Raw genomic sequence first — 20,639 nt, 5'->3', positions numbered from 1 at the left:
TTGAGACACAGTAAAAAATGTCCGGGTTTACCGAAGAGTCAGTTCTGAGGATGTCGGAGGTGTTGTTCCCAGAGGATGGCATGACGGGATGGAAAAATCTGCACTTCAACCTGTGAATGTTTTAGACCTGTCTGTCTAAAACCCATTTTAGGTACAGTTCGATACGTTTGTTTTAGGACTAGATATAGAGGAATAAATGTTATCACAGTTATTATGGGTAATTTTACACAATATTAATTGTGTTAAATGAATGAAGGGAGTGAGAGCAAAGCAAAAGGGAGTGGGCGGACTGAAATGACACAGGTTAGTGACATGGCATGAGGAAATGATCAGATGAAATGAAAACATGAAAACAAATATAAATACTGGGAGATCAGGTAGGAATTCATGACAGAAGAGAATAAAAAAGTAAGGACATTGTCAATAAGAACGACATTATTGATAAGGAAGGCTTCGCCTCCTTGGTGTGTTTGTGGGGGATGGTAGCTCAGGCAGTAGAGCTGGTGGTCTAGTAATCTAAAGGTTGCTGATTTGATCCCAGGCTCCTCCTGCTAGCATGCTGTAGTGTCCTTGAGCAAGACACTTAACCCCTAATTGCTCCTGATGGCTGCGTCCGTCGTTGTTTGAACAATTGTAAGTCGCTTTGGATAAAAGCGTCTGCTAAATGTAATGTAATGTAATGTAATGTAACAATGTAATGTGTGTATATGGGTTGAATGTATGTGCACGTGGGTGAGCTCCACATATTTGGTTGACATTAGATGAGACTCCTCTTTTCTATTCCACCTTCTACAATAAGTTTTCCCCACCCGTTGCCCACCTCAATCTCTTCTACAGCCTCATATTGAAAAATAAAAGCTTCACATCTGTCCCGGCGCCTCAATGATACATTTGAAGCAATTTGCGAAAGATGATCTTCAAATATTTTTGAATCTCAGCGTGAGCAATAAAAAGTGTAATCTCATTGGGATTCACGTCTTCTGGATGAAAACCCCCCGTGTCTTATCAATTGATTGATAAGACACGGCATATTGGCTTGCACCGTGGCCTCTCTGCTATGTTTACTGAGGGCTTTGTTCAGTCGCTCAAGAGTATCATAAAAGTGTCATCTGCATGCGTGAGAATTGAAGATGTCACCAGGCGCACGCAACAGCATTCATACGTAAAGATTAGGGTCTTTTTTCTATCAGAACATCGTAGACTTACTCGAGGGAGGCGAGGATGGACCACCAGGACACCGGATAATCATGCACATGATAATGGTGTCAATTAACCAAAAAAGTGGAAAAAAGGGGGTATTTTGGTACTCTCAAGATGGTTTAGTTATAAATGCAGGAAAATTAACGCTTGGCGACAGGAATACTGAAAAAAAAAATGTGATTATAGATTTTTTTGAAAATGTATTTTCATTTTTTTATGTACTATTATATTTTTTATATAATCTATCTATCCATCTATACTGGGCAACGGTGGCTCAGGAGGAACCAGAGGGTTCCTGGTTCAATCCCCTGCTCCTCCTGGTCGCACGTCGAAGTGTCCTTGAGCAAGACACTGAACCCCTAACTGCTCTGGTTGAGCAGGTGGCGCCTTGCACGGCAGTGAATGTGAGGCGCTTTAAGTCGTATGACAAGAAAAGCCCTATATAAATACACTCAAGTTACTATCTATCTGTTTTATGCATCAAGTCAGCCCCCAGACTTGCTCTACTCAACAGTGCCTGGTTCCTGGTTACACGATTGAACTTCAAAATTCCAGTTCTTTTGTTTCACTGCCCTGTGAGGAAAATAATGTGCTCCAAAATATGTTTGTCTAGGCCTACAAAAATATGTCCAGCCATCCATTTTCATTACATGCGTTCAGTGCCACAGGGGGATTTTTAACCTAGTCATAGGGAGACACCCGGAATACGAAGCCCGTCGATTGCAGGTTCGCACGGAAGATTTAGGGTCTTCACCTGGTGGGGAGTTACTCCACGAAGGATCAACATTCTATTACTGGCTTCTGGTGCAGCGAGGTGTCAAAGCTGCCGATGAACCATTGTACCGTGATTTGTGCTCCAATGACATTATGGCTCATTCTCTACATACTAATGCCTTTTCACACTTGATATCAACATTGCTATCACCACGCAGACCGAGTTAATCAGAGAGCCGCGGGGGGTCGGCCGTCGTCGCCCGCCTCCCGAAGTGAGAGGGTACAACACTCGATTAGGAAGCTGCGAGTCCCTGGCACAAACACGGGGCAAGGTTATTAGCTGCTGATTTGACGTACAGACTCTGTGTTCTCTGCGCGGTGTGGGGCCTCAAAACACATGATATTCCCAAGTCGCTTTGTTAAAAAGACTTAATTTATGGGAAAATTACTGGACTTTGTGATCCAACAGTGGGGAAACTACTAAAGATATTACAACATTTCAAAATGTTTCATGTCAAGTGGTGTTGACCTGCGTATGAACCCGATGAGGCGGGTCGATCCTCGCTCTCTTATCATTGGAGAGAGAGAGAGAGAGAGAGAGAGAAACCAGGGAAAAGAGTCAAATTTAATTTCAAAGTGCATGACAGATTTACGCTGGTCCGGTAGTCGGGCTAGACCCCCCAGCAGCAGAATAAAACCCTCTCAAGCATGACCAATCACTCTCAAAGCCATTTCTCTCTGTCTCAACGTACCGTATTACCCTTGAACAGAATGTGTCCAGGGCCGAAATCCAGAAGCAGAGTTTGATGCGTTACCGGCTGTCATGTTGCGTTTGTGTACTTGGGCTGTATCTGGTGTTCGAGATATTCTGCCTCTTGTTGTTGCTCTCTGTGCTTACTGTCCCTTTCAACTCCCACAAGCTTTTACATCAAAGCCGAGGCTCTCTGACTGAATTTGAGAGGAAGCAGATTAATCGGCTCGGGTGCAGTGGCTTTTAAGACAAGTTATGCGAAACGTCCTCGGAATGAACCGTTCAACTGCGGAACCTTCGCACCTGGTTCCTTGTGTAACCGCCAGCCCCCGGGGTGACTTCTGGGATGGCACCGCTGCCTGACCCCTACTTTCCGAACGCCTCCGTCGCTTCCTCCTTCAGTTCAGATGTTCAACTCAATGTCGATGACACGGTTCGTGCCCTAAAAACTAGAGACATTTAGCTGCCGGGATGCAGCGAGACAAGAAGGGAGCATCTGGAGTCAATGTGCATCTCTATTGGGGGAGAGAACAACTGTAAAAAGACTTTATCCAACGACCAATGTACAAAGAAAGTGTTTGTCAATTACAATAAGCCCTTGCTTCTACCACACTACAGGTACCTTATTGTTTGCTAATCTAAGTCACATACTTTGCCTTTAAGCGGTGATGGCTCTAGAAACAGGCAAGTTTCTAGTTGGAAGCACTTTTCCATGACCCTTTTTCATGAGCGCTTCCATTTTTGTTGCTTGTCAGGCGACAGTGAGAGAACAAGCTGTCCAGATCTGTTAGTCAGAACAATCCCTATCCACACAAGGCAATGGCGAGGGTCGCGACACCCTGGACGATTTGAGGCATATGCTTTCTGATAGTCAAATACATATATGGTGCTTTTTTAAATAGGGGGGTGTCACATTAGATCAGTTTTGATTAAGGGAGTCTCTACAGGAAAAAAAAACCTTGCGGACAACTGTTTTATGACTCCAATCATGACTACAGCAATCTAAAATGTGCAAGAATGAAGGACAAATCAGCAAATATAGGAGTTTGTCGATTGCTAGGGGGGTAAGGGAAAGGTTTGTTATTGATGAGGAAGTGATTCCATCTATACCCCACCTTGAGTGACAGTGACCAAGGCTGCAGGTTGAAGAAGAGCTTTGTACAAGGCATTGTATGTACTGTTTTTGCGGCGGGCTGCGGGAAGGAAGCCATGCTGCCACCCGCTGCCGCCGTTTGAATTGATACCACGTAGATATGACTTTGTTTGTGAGAATGCGTCCACAGCAATTAGAGAAGATGATCAGGTCAATTAGTGCCAACGTGTCTAAGCAGGAGTTTTAGATCTTCCGTTGACTGGTCTGACAGAGGAATTCAACCATGCTATGGTGAGGTTAGAGATGAGCTGGTCTTGTTTGTCTTGTTAGGATTGTTGCACGGCTTGTGAAAATAGGGATCCGAGGGAAGCAGTCCATCGTGCCCAGCAAGCACTTGGACATAATGAAATAGCAGGTCAGTTTCGGCGGCGGCCATTCGGTTTGGGTCACATCATTTGTGAAAATCTTCGATCAAGGCAGAGAGGAGGCTAATAGTTGTTGGTCAGATTCAACTGTGAGAGGAAGCTAGTCGGGGTACAAGGGCAGTTTTACAGGCCCAACAAGGTCAGCGGATGAATTGGATGAATTGGATGAAAGTGTAGAGAGGAGGAATATAAGAATGTGAGAAAATAACCCATGATGTGCTTTCAACACCGCAAAACCTCCGTCAGTGCATAGATGAAGATACAAGTTGTCAGTTGTGTTCGGACACAACTGCACTGGAGCACATTTTTGTCATGTTTTAGGCCTAGTCTTGCCCAGGATGACCACACTTGGCTTTGTACAGGAGGGACAGAATGCCACAGTACAAAGCAGAGTCAAAGCAGTAGCTTTGTAGCTTTGGAGAATTGGGAAAGGCGAGGGACTGGTGACATTGAGATCTGACACAGGGCTGTAATCAGTGAGATAGTGAATACAATATTTTTTGGGTTAACGGATCTGTTTGAGGATGTAATGGAGGAGGCTTTCGAGATTAAGAGGGGAAGTTATACAGATATTTTGGGAGGACCTCCCAATAGGTGAAAAAAAACCCAAATTATCAGTGAAAGAGAGTGCCCATAATCTCAGTGAACTCTGGCACTTGTGGTCACCTAAACCACTTGGACCAAGATTTGGCAAATGCTATGCACTCTTACTTGGACTGAACCTGACTTTCTACTAAAAAAAACATTTCCCTCTAAAAGAGATCAGTGTGCCAAAATACATGCCGTTAAACTTAGATTCTTCAATAAAGGCACACATGCTGCGAGTTTTACCTTTACAGTCTTGGTTTTGTTCAATGACAGTGGCCAAGGAAGACTTCTCCTTACTCTCTTTTCGTCAATAATACTCATAGTAGAAACCTTATCGCAGCTTGCCAAATCATTATTCACTGAAGGTACGGTTGTCACGGCCCCGCCCATGCCCCCAGTTGCTGGCTGTTGCCTCCCTGCTCCGCTGACACACCTACACCCACTGACTCACCTCTATTCCCCGTCTTCCTCCCTGCTGCAACCGGATCCTGTTCCCCCGCTTCCGCTCCGCGGCCAGACCCTCGTCCACAAATAAACTTTTTTCCTCCTTCCCACTCTGAGTCTGTGTCCTGCATTGGGGTCCCACCCATATTCGCAGCAGCGGTCACACCACCGGATTACATGCGCTGCAAAGCGACAGGACGCAATGCATCTCTCTATAGCACTGGTCCTTGGAAAATCGATGTCCTGCGTATCGTTCATGATTAGGCAATTTCTTTCAATGAAAAACGTCCCTTAAACTATCGATAAAATAAGAAACACTCATTTAATACTTCTCCAATAAGGAAAATTTTTTATTTTAAGGGGCAGATGGCAAGATTAATGATGGAAATTTTTCGAGAGGTAATTTATTTTGCTAAGTAAACAGCTCCACCATTATAATATTCAAAAGTACACATGGCACCATCTATGTATATAATAGCGGTGGGCCGTCAGGGCCGGCAAGGCCTTCTCTGCTGGCCTAAACACTATCACAATCACTGACTTGCATTTTAATGTATTAATTTTCATGAATATGTATCAAATTATTCCCAAATGTCTATTCTCTTCATTTAATTATTCCCAAATGTTTATTATCTTCATTTCATAGCTTTTCTCTTGTTTGCGCTGCTTCCAGCAGTGTATGTTTATGTTAGAGCTTTTATCCAATCATATTTCATCCATCATGTGTTGCCATGTCAAAGAAATCTGCCTTGAGGCCTTCAGAATCAACAGTGCGGGCGCTTGTAACATAAAATCGATGGCAACGAAGGTTGCTTTAACCAATCAGATTTCGAGTTGGCGACACCAGCGCCATCTAGCAGGCGTTCAATAACGACGGCATTGTCCCGTCCTTTGATCGGATGGGCAGAGAGCGTGAGAACTAGCGAAATCGCATTCGTAGCGACCTTCACAAGCTAAAATATTTCCGCTATTCAATAGTTTTTTCAACCCATTATGGCTGAAGGAGGAGAAGGAATTAATTTGGTCGCAGATATAATTTTAACGCCAATTTTCAAGACGGACTTTTCAAGAAAAGCTGGACATGGTAAGCAAAAGGTCGGCCCACACCGCAGCCTGCGAGCCTGTCCCGGCAGGGGAAAGGATTTGTCCGCCACTTTCAAATCACCAACTACGAGCGGTACAGGTACCCTTGGCTCACAGCCTCCGAGGAACACTGCACGTTGTATTGCTGGGAATACCTGATATTTGCAACGGATCCACTTGGTGTTTGGAGCCACATGGGGTTTGCAAACTTGAGTTGTCAAACCAAGGCAGCGACGAGACACCTAAGCACGGCCGGACACTTACAGGCGACGGTGCTGTCGAAAACGTTCGTGGAAACCCGAGTGGATCGGCAGCTCAACCAATGAGTGCGCCGGGAAATGGAACGGCACAACGAAAAGGTGAAGAAAAATTGAAAGGGCCGATCGATTGTGTCATTGTTTTGGGTAAACAAGAACTTTCATTTCGGGGACATGATGTAAGCGCTGGATCCACAAACAGAGGCAACAATTTGGAGCTTCTTTCTTTTCTTGCTGAGAACAACACCGACTTACATGTTCACCTGTCCACTAACAAAGCGTTTTGTGGGACGTCAGGCAAAATATAAAAGGACCTGATGTCTGCTACTGCTGAAGCATACATCATATTTCATCCCTCATGAAATATGACCTTTTATCTCTTCAGGAGAAGAGATAAAAAGGGAGATGAATAAAGCACCCGTTGTTATGGTGGACGGGACGACAGACGTGAGTAATGCAGCGCAGCTCGCACTGCTCCTGCGTTACGTGACGGACACAGAGGTGAAGGAGCTCTTTATAACATTTGAAGATGGTACTAGTGGCAAGCGAGCCCATGACGTTGCCACTCTTATTGTCCGTTTCTTGGAGGAAAATGAATGTCTGGATAAAGTTGTGGCACAGTGTTACGATGGTGCACCTGTCATCTGGACTAGATGGAGTGCAGGCTAAAGTGAAGGAGAGGGCACCTATGGCCTTATTCATACACAGCTATGCACATTAACTAAATCTAGTACTGACTCAAGGGGCCTCAAAGCTTTATTTTTGTCATTTGTCATCATATCAGGTTAATATTGATGCTTCTGCTATGTATGTATGTGGCGCAGCTCTGACTGCAGTGAAAGGAAACCTGTTGAATTGTGTAAATTAGGTTTCTTGCTTTAATAATGGCATTCGTTCTTGCTATATAAAATACCTGTCTGTTATGCAACGTCCTGTTCTACTGCGTTTCTGTGTAATATTGATGGTGTCTGTAAGCATGGTGTCATAATGATGGTATTAAGAGGTGGATTGATTTGGGTAGGACGCCACTGAAGGCCTAGGCGTAAACAGCCAGTCCATTTCAAGCCGACACGCCTCCAAACGCCAGGGGCACAGAAGCCCCATCGCCGGCGGTGCGACCGTACGGTGTGACCAAAGCACAAGACATCTTCACCTACGTCCGGGAGGTTAACACACACATTACGCTAAACAGTAGCACAACGACACGCGAGGGGGAAAAAAAGACAGAGATTTTATTTCCACTGGAGCTCAAGTTGTTTGTTTGTTTGTTTGTTTGCCCTCATGATAACTGAATGACTGATCCTTGAACCTGGCTGGGACGTCAGCCAGGCATGATTCGAACACAGTGTACAGTGAGCGACTGAACCCACACACTCAGAGAAAGAAGTAACTCATTCAGAAATGAATGAAAGCGTCTTTTATGGTTAGCGCTTTTCACATTTAATAGTTGAACAACGATGCTTGAAATATACAGATGAAAGTCCTACGCACATTTCCTAAAAGCAGATGTGATTATTTTCTGCATTCAAACAGTGGGACTCATCATCCTCTGCCAAAAGGTGGATTATGGCAGTTGAAATCCTAATGCATTATCCGATTTTGCACATCGCCGTGGCCAAAAATAAGTTTTCCTAAGCTCCCAGATAATAATTTGGACCTCCGTCCCTCAAGCTTTAGCGTGTGGAGGTGATGACAGTTTCTGGTAAGGACGACATGGAACTCTCACACTTATTTAAGTGGCCAAATAAATACACTCGTTGGAACCTGGCTAATGTTCAAACGCCCCCAAAAACGTAAAAAGCCAAACATTGTAATAGTTGGTCACATTATTTCATTCTCCTCAGCAGTATCTACTTCAGTCCCTTACTTCAGCCCATTCTTAAATCTCATTTATTTCGTCATTTACCCAAATTTTTGGGGGAGCTCCTTCCCTAATGCCTGCGCCTCGTGCTTTGCAAAGGGGGAAAGTAGGTCAGAGTGAAGGAGTTTGATAAAAGCAGAGTCCGATCAGACGGCTACTCCCACACACTTTCCCCTTTGGAATGAAGATTATTCTCAGAGTGGGGACGTGGAAGTCAGCAGTGATTGTGGCCCTCACCCTGATACGCACGGTTATGGACCTCGCCGAGTGCCTCCTTGAGTTGTGTATTTTAGTTATCTGCCACCAACTGCCCAAGTACGCGTTTAGCCTGTGAGTGTGTGGTGGATTCTCAGGGGACATTGGGACGCTGCAGGAAGGTACGCGCCCGACATGAATCATTCATCCACTGTATATATTTTGCTCCTGGAAACAAATTGTTGTCACAGCGTTGGAGGTTTGGTGAGTGTTTTTCTGTGTGGAGCAACAATAAGGAACTCAATCGCATGTCTATGAAACAGAACTGGTAAAACACCGGGACCTCCAAATAAATAATAGTGTATAAAGTGTTGGGGGTCCAGTTAGGGTTTTGCTTATGGCTCATATTTTCAGCATGTTCAAACTTACAATAATAATAATAATAATAATAATAATAATAATAAGTTTAATTTATTAGCAACTTTTAAGCAAAAGGTTCATATAGGGTGTACTTTCTACTGCAGGCTATAAGTAAGTAGGTAAACTGAGATAAACAGTTAACATCAACCTTGTTAGTACTGAGGGTCGTCTGCCTTAATCTGTGATAAAGCATCATTATGCAAAATAATTATGTGTGTCACAAAGCTGTGGAAAGAGCTGAGAATTAATTTCCTAACAAGTGTGTTACATTCCTCATTATTTTTGCGATATGTTTCCTTTTATGCGGCGCACATCTGCCATCCTGTCAGGTGTCCTCAATAGAGAGCTTTTATACCCTCAAGGCGAAGTCAACATCAGGAAGGTTCCATTTCAAGCACTTGGATCCATGTAACAAACATCCAACAACAAACAACAATTGCATTGAAAGAATCCTGGTTAGTTGAAAAATAATAATAATGATAAATCAAAGGTACTAACCAGGCTTCTTTCAACGCAGTTACTAATTGTGTGTACTAACTATCGATGGGAATTTCGACTCTTTGAACTGAACCGGATCTTATGGCTCTGTGCGTTTCTGAGAGTCGTTCAAAAGAATGGCTCTTCTTTCTTTTTCTGTGTGTGTGTTGCCAATCTGCGTATTGACAAATAACATCAATAACATGTGAAAATACAGTATATGATACCCTACCTATGTATGTTTTTTATTTTGTTAATATGTATTTACTTATTTATTTATTTAGATCATATTTAAAAGTTTCACAATTAAAAATGTACTATAGTGAGTAAATTTTCACACATAAATAATAATAGTAAAATCACTTATTGAAATAAAACCTCAACGTTTTATCAAAGCAATACCATCTGTGCCTTCACTTTGTCAACGTGACGTGACAGTGGCGAGGGAGGAGAGAAAGTTCAAGAGAATCGTGAACGACGTGCACTCGTACCGAGGTTTCAGCCCCGCCGACCCTGCAACAATGGGAAACAATGGATTTTTTTTACCTCTGTAAAACCTTGCCGCCGAGCATACGTTTGCCTACAGTAGTTCTCCAAAACTATCTAGAAGGGGGAGTGGGAGTGTCGGTACGGCGGCCAATGCAGAGTTTCTATGGTCCTCTGCAAGAGAAAGATACCTGCATAATAATTGAGATGGGGGGGTGAGCCTGCTCATTTATAGTTTTATCCAAGTGAGTCACATGAGGACAGACAAATTTTCTTGCAGCAAAAAAAACCCCAAACAAACAAAAAAAAAAAACAACACCTTGCAAAATGTAATGGATCAAAATAAAAAAAATAAAGAACATTTCCTTCTGGCTTTTGATTAATTTGGCCTAATTGCCTTCTTGTGAAACTTTCTGTTGAATGGATTCTATCGCGGCTGTATGCCGGGGTTGTTATGCATGCTGTGTAACCTGACGCTGTGCACTGGGGCCACCGCTGCAGCTCCCTTCATTACCTCTGCCGTCACCTCCTGCTATAAGCCTCTCACACCTTTGTCTGCGAGGAGAAAACCTGTCACTCAAAACAGACACATCTACATTCCCAGCCAAACCTACTTCTACATCAGGGGGGGGTCAAGTGTCATGTCCTGTTTCGTGGCTCTTCACACATAAACACTCAGGCAGCCTAATACGAGGCCCCGTGGCACACACACTGTCCTAAATGAGGTACAGTGAAGATGTGTTTCCTAAAACACCTCGTTAATTAACTTCCCAAACAGGCGGTCACACAGGTAGAACACGCCGCCAGAAACCAAAGAACACAGTGAGACCCATGAAACAAGGCTGTAAGGCTGTTTGGCATTCATCTTGTTCTTGACATCAGTTCTCAACAGCCCACTTTGCAAGAAATGTGGGAGACACACCCGCACCCACACACACACACACACACGCACACACACACACACACACACACACACACACACACACACACACACACACACACACACACACAACTGTGAAAAAAATCCAAGTGCAACAAAAAAAAAAGATAGTACAATCCCTTAGTACTCTGGTTCCTATTTATGGTGATGTTTTTTATTTTTTACGTTTCTATATATTTTATATTGTTTGTAGTGTGTACCTTGATATGCTCTCTATTTTCTGATGTCCCCTTTTTGCTGCTGGAATGATGTAAATTCCCCCGTTGTGGGACTCATAAAGGTTTATCTTTTCTTATCTTACCTTAATGACTATGTGAATTGGGGGAGGCCCCCCCTGCCCCCATGGCAAGAGGGGCCTTGGTGCAGGCCAACGAGCCACTTCCTATATTTAAACCCTCTGGTTTGGTAAATGCATCTTTTTTTTCACTGTTCTGGACCCAGTAGCACACAGGAGTAAACTGGTGAATAAACCAAACACCACATGGAGAAAACAGCAATGACGCAGAATTTGATAACTTATACCCGGGGTGCTCGGTTTATAAAAAAGGAAATTGCCAATTGCTAATCAAGTGTGAGTTTGCTCTATGGAAGAAAACCTGTGTGCTGGGTCATTTACAGTATATGTTTGACATTATTTTTGTGTATTGTGCCAGTAAATGTACATAAAGTCAATTCAATTAACAGAAAGGAATGGGGGGTAGGAGCAGGTTAGTGTCGGCCGATCTGATCAAATTCATGTTTTTTCTTACTTTATTATACTTTCCTAATTTCACAAGATCCTGCTGCAATCTAGCTGCAATCTAGCTACTCAACAAAATATATTACATTTCATTGGTTCTGCAGCCGGTAGATAAATTGTTTCGAATGCATGCTCAATCTAGTGCTGCGGATTTTTGTAAAACGCATTCGGTCAGCACTACAAAGCGGCACAATCCCTATTTAGAGCATTTGACGAAACATTTAAAAAATCTCCAACACTGCCGACCTGGTAATGGTGGGGTGTGGGGGGCCGCTTCGGTCCTTCTTTCTTGGACGAGGACGGGACATTCCCCCCGATCGGGACACATGTGGCCGTAATTAGTCGGAAATGAGAATTCCTATACTCACCTATCCGCTCTCCTCACTGGATAGCACTGACGCTCGTCCAGGTTACCTTAATGTCTCTGGAGGACAGAGAGATGAATGAGTTGGATAAGAGAGGGAAAAAAAAAAATCAAGAATATGCGTGCCGGAGGAGAGGAAGGGAGGCGGTTGTTTGGCTCCGGTGCGGGGAGGCAGGGATTCTGACGCCCACACTTTAACGTCGCTTTGAATTCCAGCGTAGAGAATTCCCCTGGTCCTTTCGGAAAGTGAGGCGTCCAGGGAACTGGAGATTAAAGGGGTTGGTTCGGAGGAGAAGATGCCTGGAAGGTCTACACTCTGCAGCACGGACCTTAAACCTGAACCTTGCACGAACCAGCAAACGGGTTCTAATCAGAGTCGGGGGAGAACCAACCAGCAATACTGTAGGTGTGTGTTGGGTTGCGAAAAACCCTTCATTTTGGTGGATTAATAATGAACACCTAGAAGACCTTGAAATGTTAAGAGAGCATTTGTTTTCACTTGACATGTTTCCCCTTCCCATCTTCTGCAAATCCCTTCGCCGAATTGCGAAAAAGCTTTCTTGGTTTCTTGAACATTTTGGACCCAATTTATCACGGACACACGGTATTGATCCATTTTACCTCTTGATCCACTGGCTGGAGGTGACCCCTAGTGACTTGGATATTAATGATATACATCACCTTCTATTAAGTCATTCAGCAGACGCTTTGGCCCAAAGCGACTACCAATATGATTACACTCTTCGATCTTTTTATAAACAAATATCAAGAGCTTTTTCGATTTAATTTTTATTCATGCATGTATTTATTTATTTATTAAATTCTTTACCATTTGTAGAATCTGACCTCTGAATAGAATGTGAAACGAAGACTTTAGCTAAAACGCAAATGCTGTAAATATTTCTCTCTCTCTCGCTCTTTGTATAACGATGGACTCTTTACGCCGATTTACAGAAAACATTTTACCGTAAACCACAATACTTTCCAGATCATCAAGACAAACAGGGTTCAATGTGTTGTATGAAATCTGTTCAAACAAAAATTTAAGAAAACAGGTTGCTTGAGTAATAATGGACCTTATTTATTTATTTTTTTGACCTTGTTTTGTTGTAAAACTGTCTGAAAAAGCAAAGGGCCCCTTGGGGCCCATTAAGGATTTCCTCTGCAGATCCCCCACAGTTTTTTGTATTTCCTCTTTCTTTTATTTATTTTATTTTATTTTTTAAATGTTTTATTATTATTTTTTTTTTTATTATTTATTAAAAAATTGAATTTCCTCTTTCTTTTAAATGTTTCAGGCTACCAGCTCAGGGTTCTTCAATAGGTGATTTCTTTATATACGACTGAGCAGGAAACACTCCTCTCTCCACTCCTCAGTTTCTCTCTTGTATCAACCCCTTTTTCTCTCTCGCTCTCTCTCCCTCTCTATCCCTGCCTGGTCAGACCCCTCATGAGTTTTTAAATTCCAGACCATGGATCTGGCAGGTTTAGTTTTGCAGTCTCGCTCCGAACCACTTCATCAATGTCCTGGGTGTCTAGATTCAGGTCATATTTTCTAAGTTCCTCCTGTGAAAATACTTCCAAGTTTTTAAACGGAAGATTTCTTCCCAGTGGAGGAAACTGGAAAAATGTAATTTTTTGATTTCTGTCACAAGGCAGAACCACACATCTTTTGCCATTCCATATGTTGAATTGATAAAAAGGATTTAGGTAAAACACATTTTCCTATTGAGTGAATTGTTGATATTGAGGTGTATTGTTTTAACGTTATTTTTCAGGTTTAGTGTATATTGCCATTTTTTTTCTTCTATTATTAGTTACTTTTGAAATGTATTGTATATTGCCATTTTTTAAACATATTTTTATTTTATTAAATCGTCCTAATTTTTCTTGTATTATTTTTATTACTTTATCAATATTGCCTATTTTTTATGCAAGCTGCTCTTATGCCACAATTTCCCTCTAGGGATGATGAAAGTGTCTCCATCTTTTCATCTTATTAGGTCATGAAACAAAAATGGGTATTTGATTTGATAATTTTCTGGCAATGTAAGATCAAACAACTCATGTCAATAGGTATCCCAAAGCTAAATCAATATCCTGAGAATCAGAGGCCAACATACAATCTCTATAGTCTCCACCAGATCAAACAAGCTGCAGCATTTCTATGTGTTCTGTATAGACAGTGGCATTAACCAGAGGCCAGTGTTGGACCGCTATTCCCAGAACTAGACGGAGCGACGGGGTTCACTGATGTTTACCCAGATGTTCCGGCGGGCTGCACATCATCCCGCCTTTCAGCGCCACATCCTTGCTGCAAAGATTGTCTTGCAATGCACATCTGTTTCACTGACACGCTGCTCGTTTACCCAAGACACCAGGCAACGCATTGGAATGCTAAGTAGACAAACTGGCCGTATGCTCCCATCCCCCCCAAGGCTTGACGCAACAGAACGCAAGCCATGCCACACACCAACCCTGAATCAGCTTTTCAATTTTTCACAGTAGTGGAGGCGGTAACTTCTGGCGGAATTCAACAATTTGTAGCTTGCAATGTGTAGTGTTTCTTCGTAAACATCCAAGAGACCTTTACAGTTATTTAAATTTGCAGCATGTCACTCGTAAGTGTTACAGGTAACCAGCCTACACCATTGCATCAGAGCATCGCCTTTATACTGTGAGTCTAATCAGTAGCAGGGATGATATTCTTAAGCCTAGTTTACACCTAAGGACATGAGCTTGGATTTTCGAGTCCCAGACAAATTTTCAAGAAAATCATAAGGAAATCTTGCAAGGGTTGTTCAGAGCTTTGACATGGTCAGAAACTCCAGTCTGTCTGAGACTATTCTGGGACTCCTGCAAGGATATCAGGTTGGTTTGATATGATCTTAAGCCTTATGTCTAGAATCCTACAGTGTGTGCTCGAATCTCCAGATGTGCGTTCCCCTGTAAACATCATCCTTTTGAAATCCTATAGTGTGTGCACCTCTGGGATTGTCAAAAACGTTTTTCAGATGCGTGATGGATTGGAGGAAGTCTTGTGGCGTAGCCCTGCTTTTACAGACTCAAACTGTTCCAGTTTTTTCCCCAACAAATCTATTCTTTTTGTGTTTTCACTATGTTACCTGTTAGAGGTGACACTGATGAGGAAAATCTCTGTAGTCTTAGGTTACTGGCCGGTGTGTGCACAACTTATTTTTTAACTCTTGTTGGGGAATGATTGTCTGACACCAAGATTACTAAAAGAATACATGTGTTTGGTTACTTTTCCATTGAGATGATAGAATGCTATCTATTATATATCATGGGGTGAAGGTGCCACAGAACATCTCTCTGGAGTCGACCGGCTTCTATGGTTCCGTGCCATAATATATATCTGAAATCTCTGTGGTTCTTGTAACTATAGCATAGGGCTTGGTCGCTGTCGCTGTGTGTGTTGTTGGTCATAACTGTACGTCGGAGGCTTGAAGGGCAGAGATATTCAATGTGGGGATTCAAGTGTCTTCCCTTCTAATGGCTTTCAGGTGTCTGAGTCATCTGATGGAACCAATCTTCTCAGATCAACAAAGATGACTGCAATGCACATACAGTTCAATCAATACGCTCGTTTCCTGCGACACACCATGGTGAGGCATAAAGCTCTCAATGGAGAAATAAAAAGATCTGCGGCGGATTGGAAGGCATTATACCAGATAGAAGGTTAAAGATTTATTTATGAGCCCCTGGATTGGAATGAATTAACGTCTGGAGAGACATTTTAATCTCTTATATCACATGAGCTGTCTCCCGCGGTATTGGCACAAGGCTAGGTAAAGATGATTTATGGGGGCAGAAGAAAGGTAATCAATGGTAAACAGCGGCTCCAGGATTCGGAAATTATTGAAAATCCCTTTGCTATCCTATACATCAGAGATAGGTCTGTCAGCGAGGCTATTAAACCCGCAGAAGATATTTGTCTTCCTTTGATGTAAGTCGCATCACAAAATGTTCAAAGTGAAGAAAATCAGAGTGAAGATATTCGCAATTTTCTTGTTATTGGAATCATAAAAGCCCTCTCATGAAAAATAAGCTTCTGCCAATGTTTGCGCTGAAAGTGCACTGAATCTCTCCAAGAGTTTCTTTAAACCTATTTGTTGATTCGCTTCAAAAAACATCTTTGATGGATGCATATGGTGCATTATGAAGATGTGATTACTTAAAAAAAATAATTTGCAGCATGCATGCTACTGCATGAGTACAAATGTCTTCAAAGAGGACCCATTATGCTCCTTTTTACACATGTTAATATAGGTCTCTTGAGGTCCCCAAAACATGTCTTTGAGGTTTGTTGCTGAAAACTGAAAATACCACGAAGCCTCGAGGTCTGTGAGCCAGTGATGTTTAAGCATGGCTTGCAGCTTTCCTTGTATTTACTCCGTAACTTTAACTGATTTCACCTTAACGGTCCACGAAAATCTGTTTCTGAACAAACTTCAGGCGAGAAATAAGCAATCCAGTTGCTGAATCTTCACTCATATCTGATCTACAGGGCCTAATCGAAAAATTTGGTTGCGGTGTAGATCCAGTGCTATTCATGAAACACGGCGAGCATGGGTGCCGCCTCACTCTGTTCGTAGGTCCCGAAGTCGGGGTTGAATTCCGAATTGACTCTCAAAACACAGGGGTACTTTTTTGCGTGACCCTAATACTCATTTATTGTACATGTATTTAATCAATTTATTTTCCTCTCCCCATCTCCGTATGTGATGGGGAGACACTCTCTTACCCCCAAAGAGCCCAGTAGCCAGGCCCTAGCAGTCCCCCCCGCAACCCCCTCCTCACCATGCTCTGGAGGAGAGGAGGGCGTAGTCTGTTTCGTCGCACTTGGATAGGGTCACCCATGGCCCGTGCTGTTCCGGGGTTCCAGGTCTCCAGGAAAGCGGACTATTTCTGTTGGACACTTTTGTTTATTTAAAGGCATGGGAACCCTGTATCAGAGTCCAGGCATTTTATTGTGTTGGGTATGCAACCCTGAGTCAGAGTCCGCTATTTGAGTTTTTTAGTTGGTTTCGGCCAAAGATTCTCCCTGGCCTCAGTTTGGTGTTGGGGGTACGTGGTGTGGGGGGTGATGTGGTTTAAGCAGCCACATTTCTCCGTGTGGCTGCTGGTCTTTTGTCTAGGTAATTGGGCCTTGGATCAGAGTGTATGTACACCCGTTGCTCGTCAGAGCAATCAACGAGCAACAGGTAAATCATGCATCCCCACACACACACAGAGAGCCTCTGTCATCATACGTGTCCATCTGCTCCTGGCTTGTTACATCTTGCCACTCCCGCCAATAAACTGGTGTGTTTGCAACATCTCTGCCTACGTCTTTGTGTCAGAGGGCCCTGGAAAGGTCACTCAGATGGTGTGTGGCAGGCGGAACTGCCACAGTGTGTGTGTGTGTGTGTGTGTGTGTGTGTGTGTGTGTGTGTGTGTGTGTGTGTGTGTGTGTGTGTGTGTGTGTGTGTGTGTGTGTGTGTGTGCGTGTGTGTATAACGATCAACCACAACATCAAAAAGACTGACAGGTGAAGTGAATAATATTGCTTACCTCGTTCAAATGGCACCTGTAAAGGGGTGGGATATATTAGGCAGCAAGTGAACAGTCAATTCTTGAAGTTGATGTGTTGTAAGCAGGAAAAATGGGCAAGCGTAAGGATCTGAGTGACTTTGACAAGGACCAAATTGTGATGGCTAGACGACTGGGTCAGAGCATCTCCAGGTAGGTCTTGTGGGGTGCTCCCGGTATGCAGTGGTTAGTACCTACCAGAAGTGGTCCAAGGAAGGACACCAGTGAACCTGCGACAGGGTCATGGGTGCTCAAGGCTCATTGATGCTCGTGTGGAGGGAAGTCAAGCCTGTTTACCTGGGAAAGAAATGGAACCAGGGATGGATGGAACCATATTTTGCTGGGAAACCTTGTGTCCAGGCTTTCATGTGGATGTAATTTTGACACATACCACATACCTAAACATTGCTGCAGTCCAAGTACACCCCTTCATGGCATCGGTATTCCTGGATGGCAGTGGCCTCTTTCAGCAGGACAATGCGCCCTAATACACTGCAAAAATGGTTCAGGAATGGTTTGAGGAACATGACAAAGAGTTCAAGGTGTTGACTTGGCCTCCAAATTCCCCAGATCTCAATCTGATGGAGCATCTGTGGGATGTGCTGGAACAACAAGCTCGATCCATGGGGGCTCCACCTCACAACTTACAGGACTTAAAAGATCTGCTGCTAACGTCTTGGTGCCAGATACCACAGGACACCTTCAGAGGTCTTGTGGAGTCCATGCCTCTACACAATGTTAGTGGTGATTAGTGGTGGGTTTAATGTTGTGGCTGATCGATGGGTATGTGTGTGTGTGTGTGTGTGTGTGTGTGTGTGTGTGTGTGTGTGTGTGTATATATATATATATATATATATATATAAACCAATTAATAATAAACAATGAAATATACATAGCAATAATCGATAAACCACACACATAAACAATGGATTAGCTGAAATAATAACCCTGAAAATAGACTATAAACGATGAAATAAAGTAATCGATAATAACAATGAGTAACTTTTACCTTCAAGACAACTTATTATCGATTGTGTGTGTTTATTATTGAGTGCTAGTCCTTACCGGCCACCGTATGATGTCGTGGCGTTAGCCGCTGTTGCTAGCACTTATTCCGCGCTGTTCACTATAACCGATCAGCAGTAGGGTCTGTATCATCAGTTTTGGACACATAAACGTTAACGCTAAGGACAGAAGAAAACGTCCTAACACAGAGAAGTGGAGATGAGGCGTGCCGGGTTGGGTAAGAGACATAATGTGTGCATTTCACCTCACTCAAAGACACAGTAAACTGTCAGTGAGTGTTATGCTACATGCTACATGCTACATGCATTGACTGCCACTGTGATGTGATAAAGGCGAGGGGGCTTCTGGAAACTATGCGGCCAGTGGATACAGTGTCTACGAGGAGGAGAACGAACATTTACAAGAGGGTCTCAGAGCCAAAGTGAACGCCCTGAAAAGTGTAAGACATCATATTAAAACCTCATTTTGCACAGTGTTATCAATATTTATTCGGATGACATCAGACACTGCCTTAATGTGGTGTGAATCTGTTTCATAGCTGACTATTGACATAGGAACTGAAGTGAAATACCAGAACAAGATGCTGGAAGACATGGTGAGTGTGACATTATTTAGAATACAACATATACTAGTTGAGGAAAGGATCGTTTTTCAAGCAACAGAATAAATAAATAGTAATTGAGTAAATCAGCGTGTGAACAGCTGGTTGATCATCAATGATTCATTACGTCCATATATCTTTGTAAATTACTATGCCACCGCCTATACTATTTCATTTTTTACTATCAGGATTTGCAGAAAAAAAAGGAACAGTAGATACTTTATGCTGTATTATAAGTAGTTTCACTTTTAAGTAGACTGAAGACAAAGTAGTTATATACATTTAGTTAAGTAGAAACGTCAATATGATAGTTTCACTTTTGCAAGAATAATTGTGTCAGGGTAGTTGTACTTAGTTAAAACATTTATTTTAAGGTCTGAGAACTTCTTCCACCACTCCTATATACAAAATTGTGTACTAATATATAATAGAAAAGGCTAACCCCACTCCTCGCTTGGTTCATGTAGGACACAGACTTTGACTCCACGGGAGGTTTGCTTGGAGCCACAATTGGCCGAGTGAAGCAGCTGTCCAGAGGCAGCCAGGCCAAGCTGCTGTGTTACATGCTGCTCTTCTGCTTCTTCGTCTTCTTTGTCCTGTACTGGTTCATCAAGCTGAGGTGATATGAACAACTTGTCGGACTTCCTCGACTCCTTCCCCCTCCTCCAACTCCCCCTCCCCCTTCTTTGCCATGAAAACGCATCTTTGATTTGGACCAACGATGAGGATTATTAACTTAACGAAAGTTAAGAGACATCTAGATTTTAACAAGTAACAACTTTAATTCAAATAAGCTTCCTAATCATTCGCAACAACAAGTCTGTTGTTTAAAAAGCTGTTGAAAAATCACCCAATGACCACGAGTTTTACTGCATAACACATCTACTCTTTGCTGATTTTGGGGCCGAAGCCACTGGATAAAGCAGAAGACACATAATTGTAGATATCTGTATATGGTCAATTATACTATCTCCGACTCCTGAGGAAGTGAATATGCACGCTAATATCAACTGGTAACTCAAGTTCTTTTCCTTTCTAGTAATGTGTGTTACTGTGTTGGAGAATATCTCATAATATAAGAATCCTATACCAAGATCAATATCGAGACTGATGTTAAAGAAGCATGTTCGGTGCCTCTAATGGCTAACTTTGTCAATCCTGTTTTAATTACTCCAAACTAAAGGTCGGCACTGTTCATTAGAAGTAGTTCAGATCTGCACCCGGTATTGGCAAACATTTAACGTTTAGGATTTTGAGAAAAAATTTGTATCCAAGTCTGGTATTATGGAATGCGAGCAGAAATTATTCAGATTTGATTGTAACCAAAGTAATTACTAAAGAAAAGAGGGTGAACATGATTTTGGCATGTATTAAGGTTTCTCA

The 20,639-nt window shown here is 42.7% G+C and overlaps 2 protein-coding genes across 2 annotated transcripts in view; one reads left to right on the top strand and one right to left on the bottom strand.

The window, feature by feature from the left end:
• Nucleotides 1-20,639, bottom strand: part of col1a2 (collagen, type I, alpha 2) — an 83,181-nt gene that overhangs the window by 55,272 nt on the left and 7,270 nt on the right. The window lies entirely within an intron of this gene.
• Nucleotides 18,745-20,543, top strand: bet1 (Bet1 golgi vesicular membrane trafficking protein). The gene is made up of 4 exons (XM_080004179.1): nucleotides 18,745-18,872; nucleotides 18,988-19,094; nucleotides 19,194-19,250; nucleotides 19,724-20,543. Exons 1-4 carry the CDS (start codon nucleotides 18,854-18,856, stop codon nucleotides 19,877-19,879), a joined length of 339 nt encoding a protein of 112 aa, XP_079860305.1. The 5' UTR covers nucleotides 18,745-18,853; the 3' UTR covers nucleotides 19,880-20,543.

Source organism: Zeus faber, assembly GCF_960531495.2.
Source record: "Zeus faber genome assembly, chromosome: 1".
NCBI lineage: Eukaryota > Metazoa > Chordata > Actinopteri > Zeiformes > Zeidae > Zeus > Zeus faber.
This window is presented reverse-complemented; position numbering and strand designations above follow the sequence as displayed.

Coding starts and splice junctions, on each gene's coding strand:
- bet1 (XM_080004179.1), top strand. Junction 19,095..19,193: donor AAGTGAACGCCCTGAAAAGT/GTAAGACATCAT, acceptor TCTGTTTCATAG/CTGACTATTGACATAGGAAC. Junction 19,251..19,723: donor ACAAGATGCTGGAAGACATG/GTGAGTGTGACA, acceptor TGGTTCATGTAG/GACACAGACTTTGACTCCAC.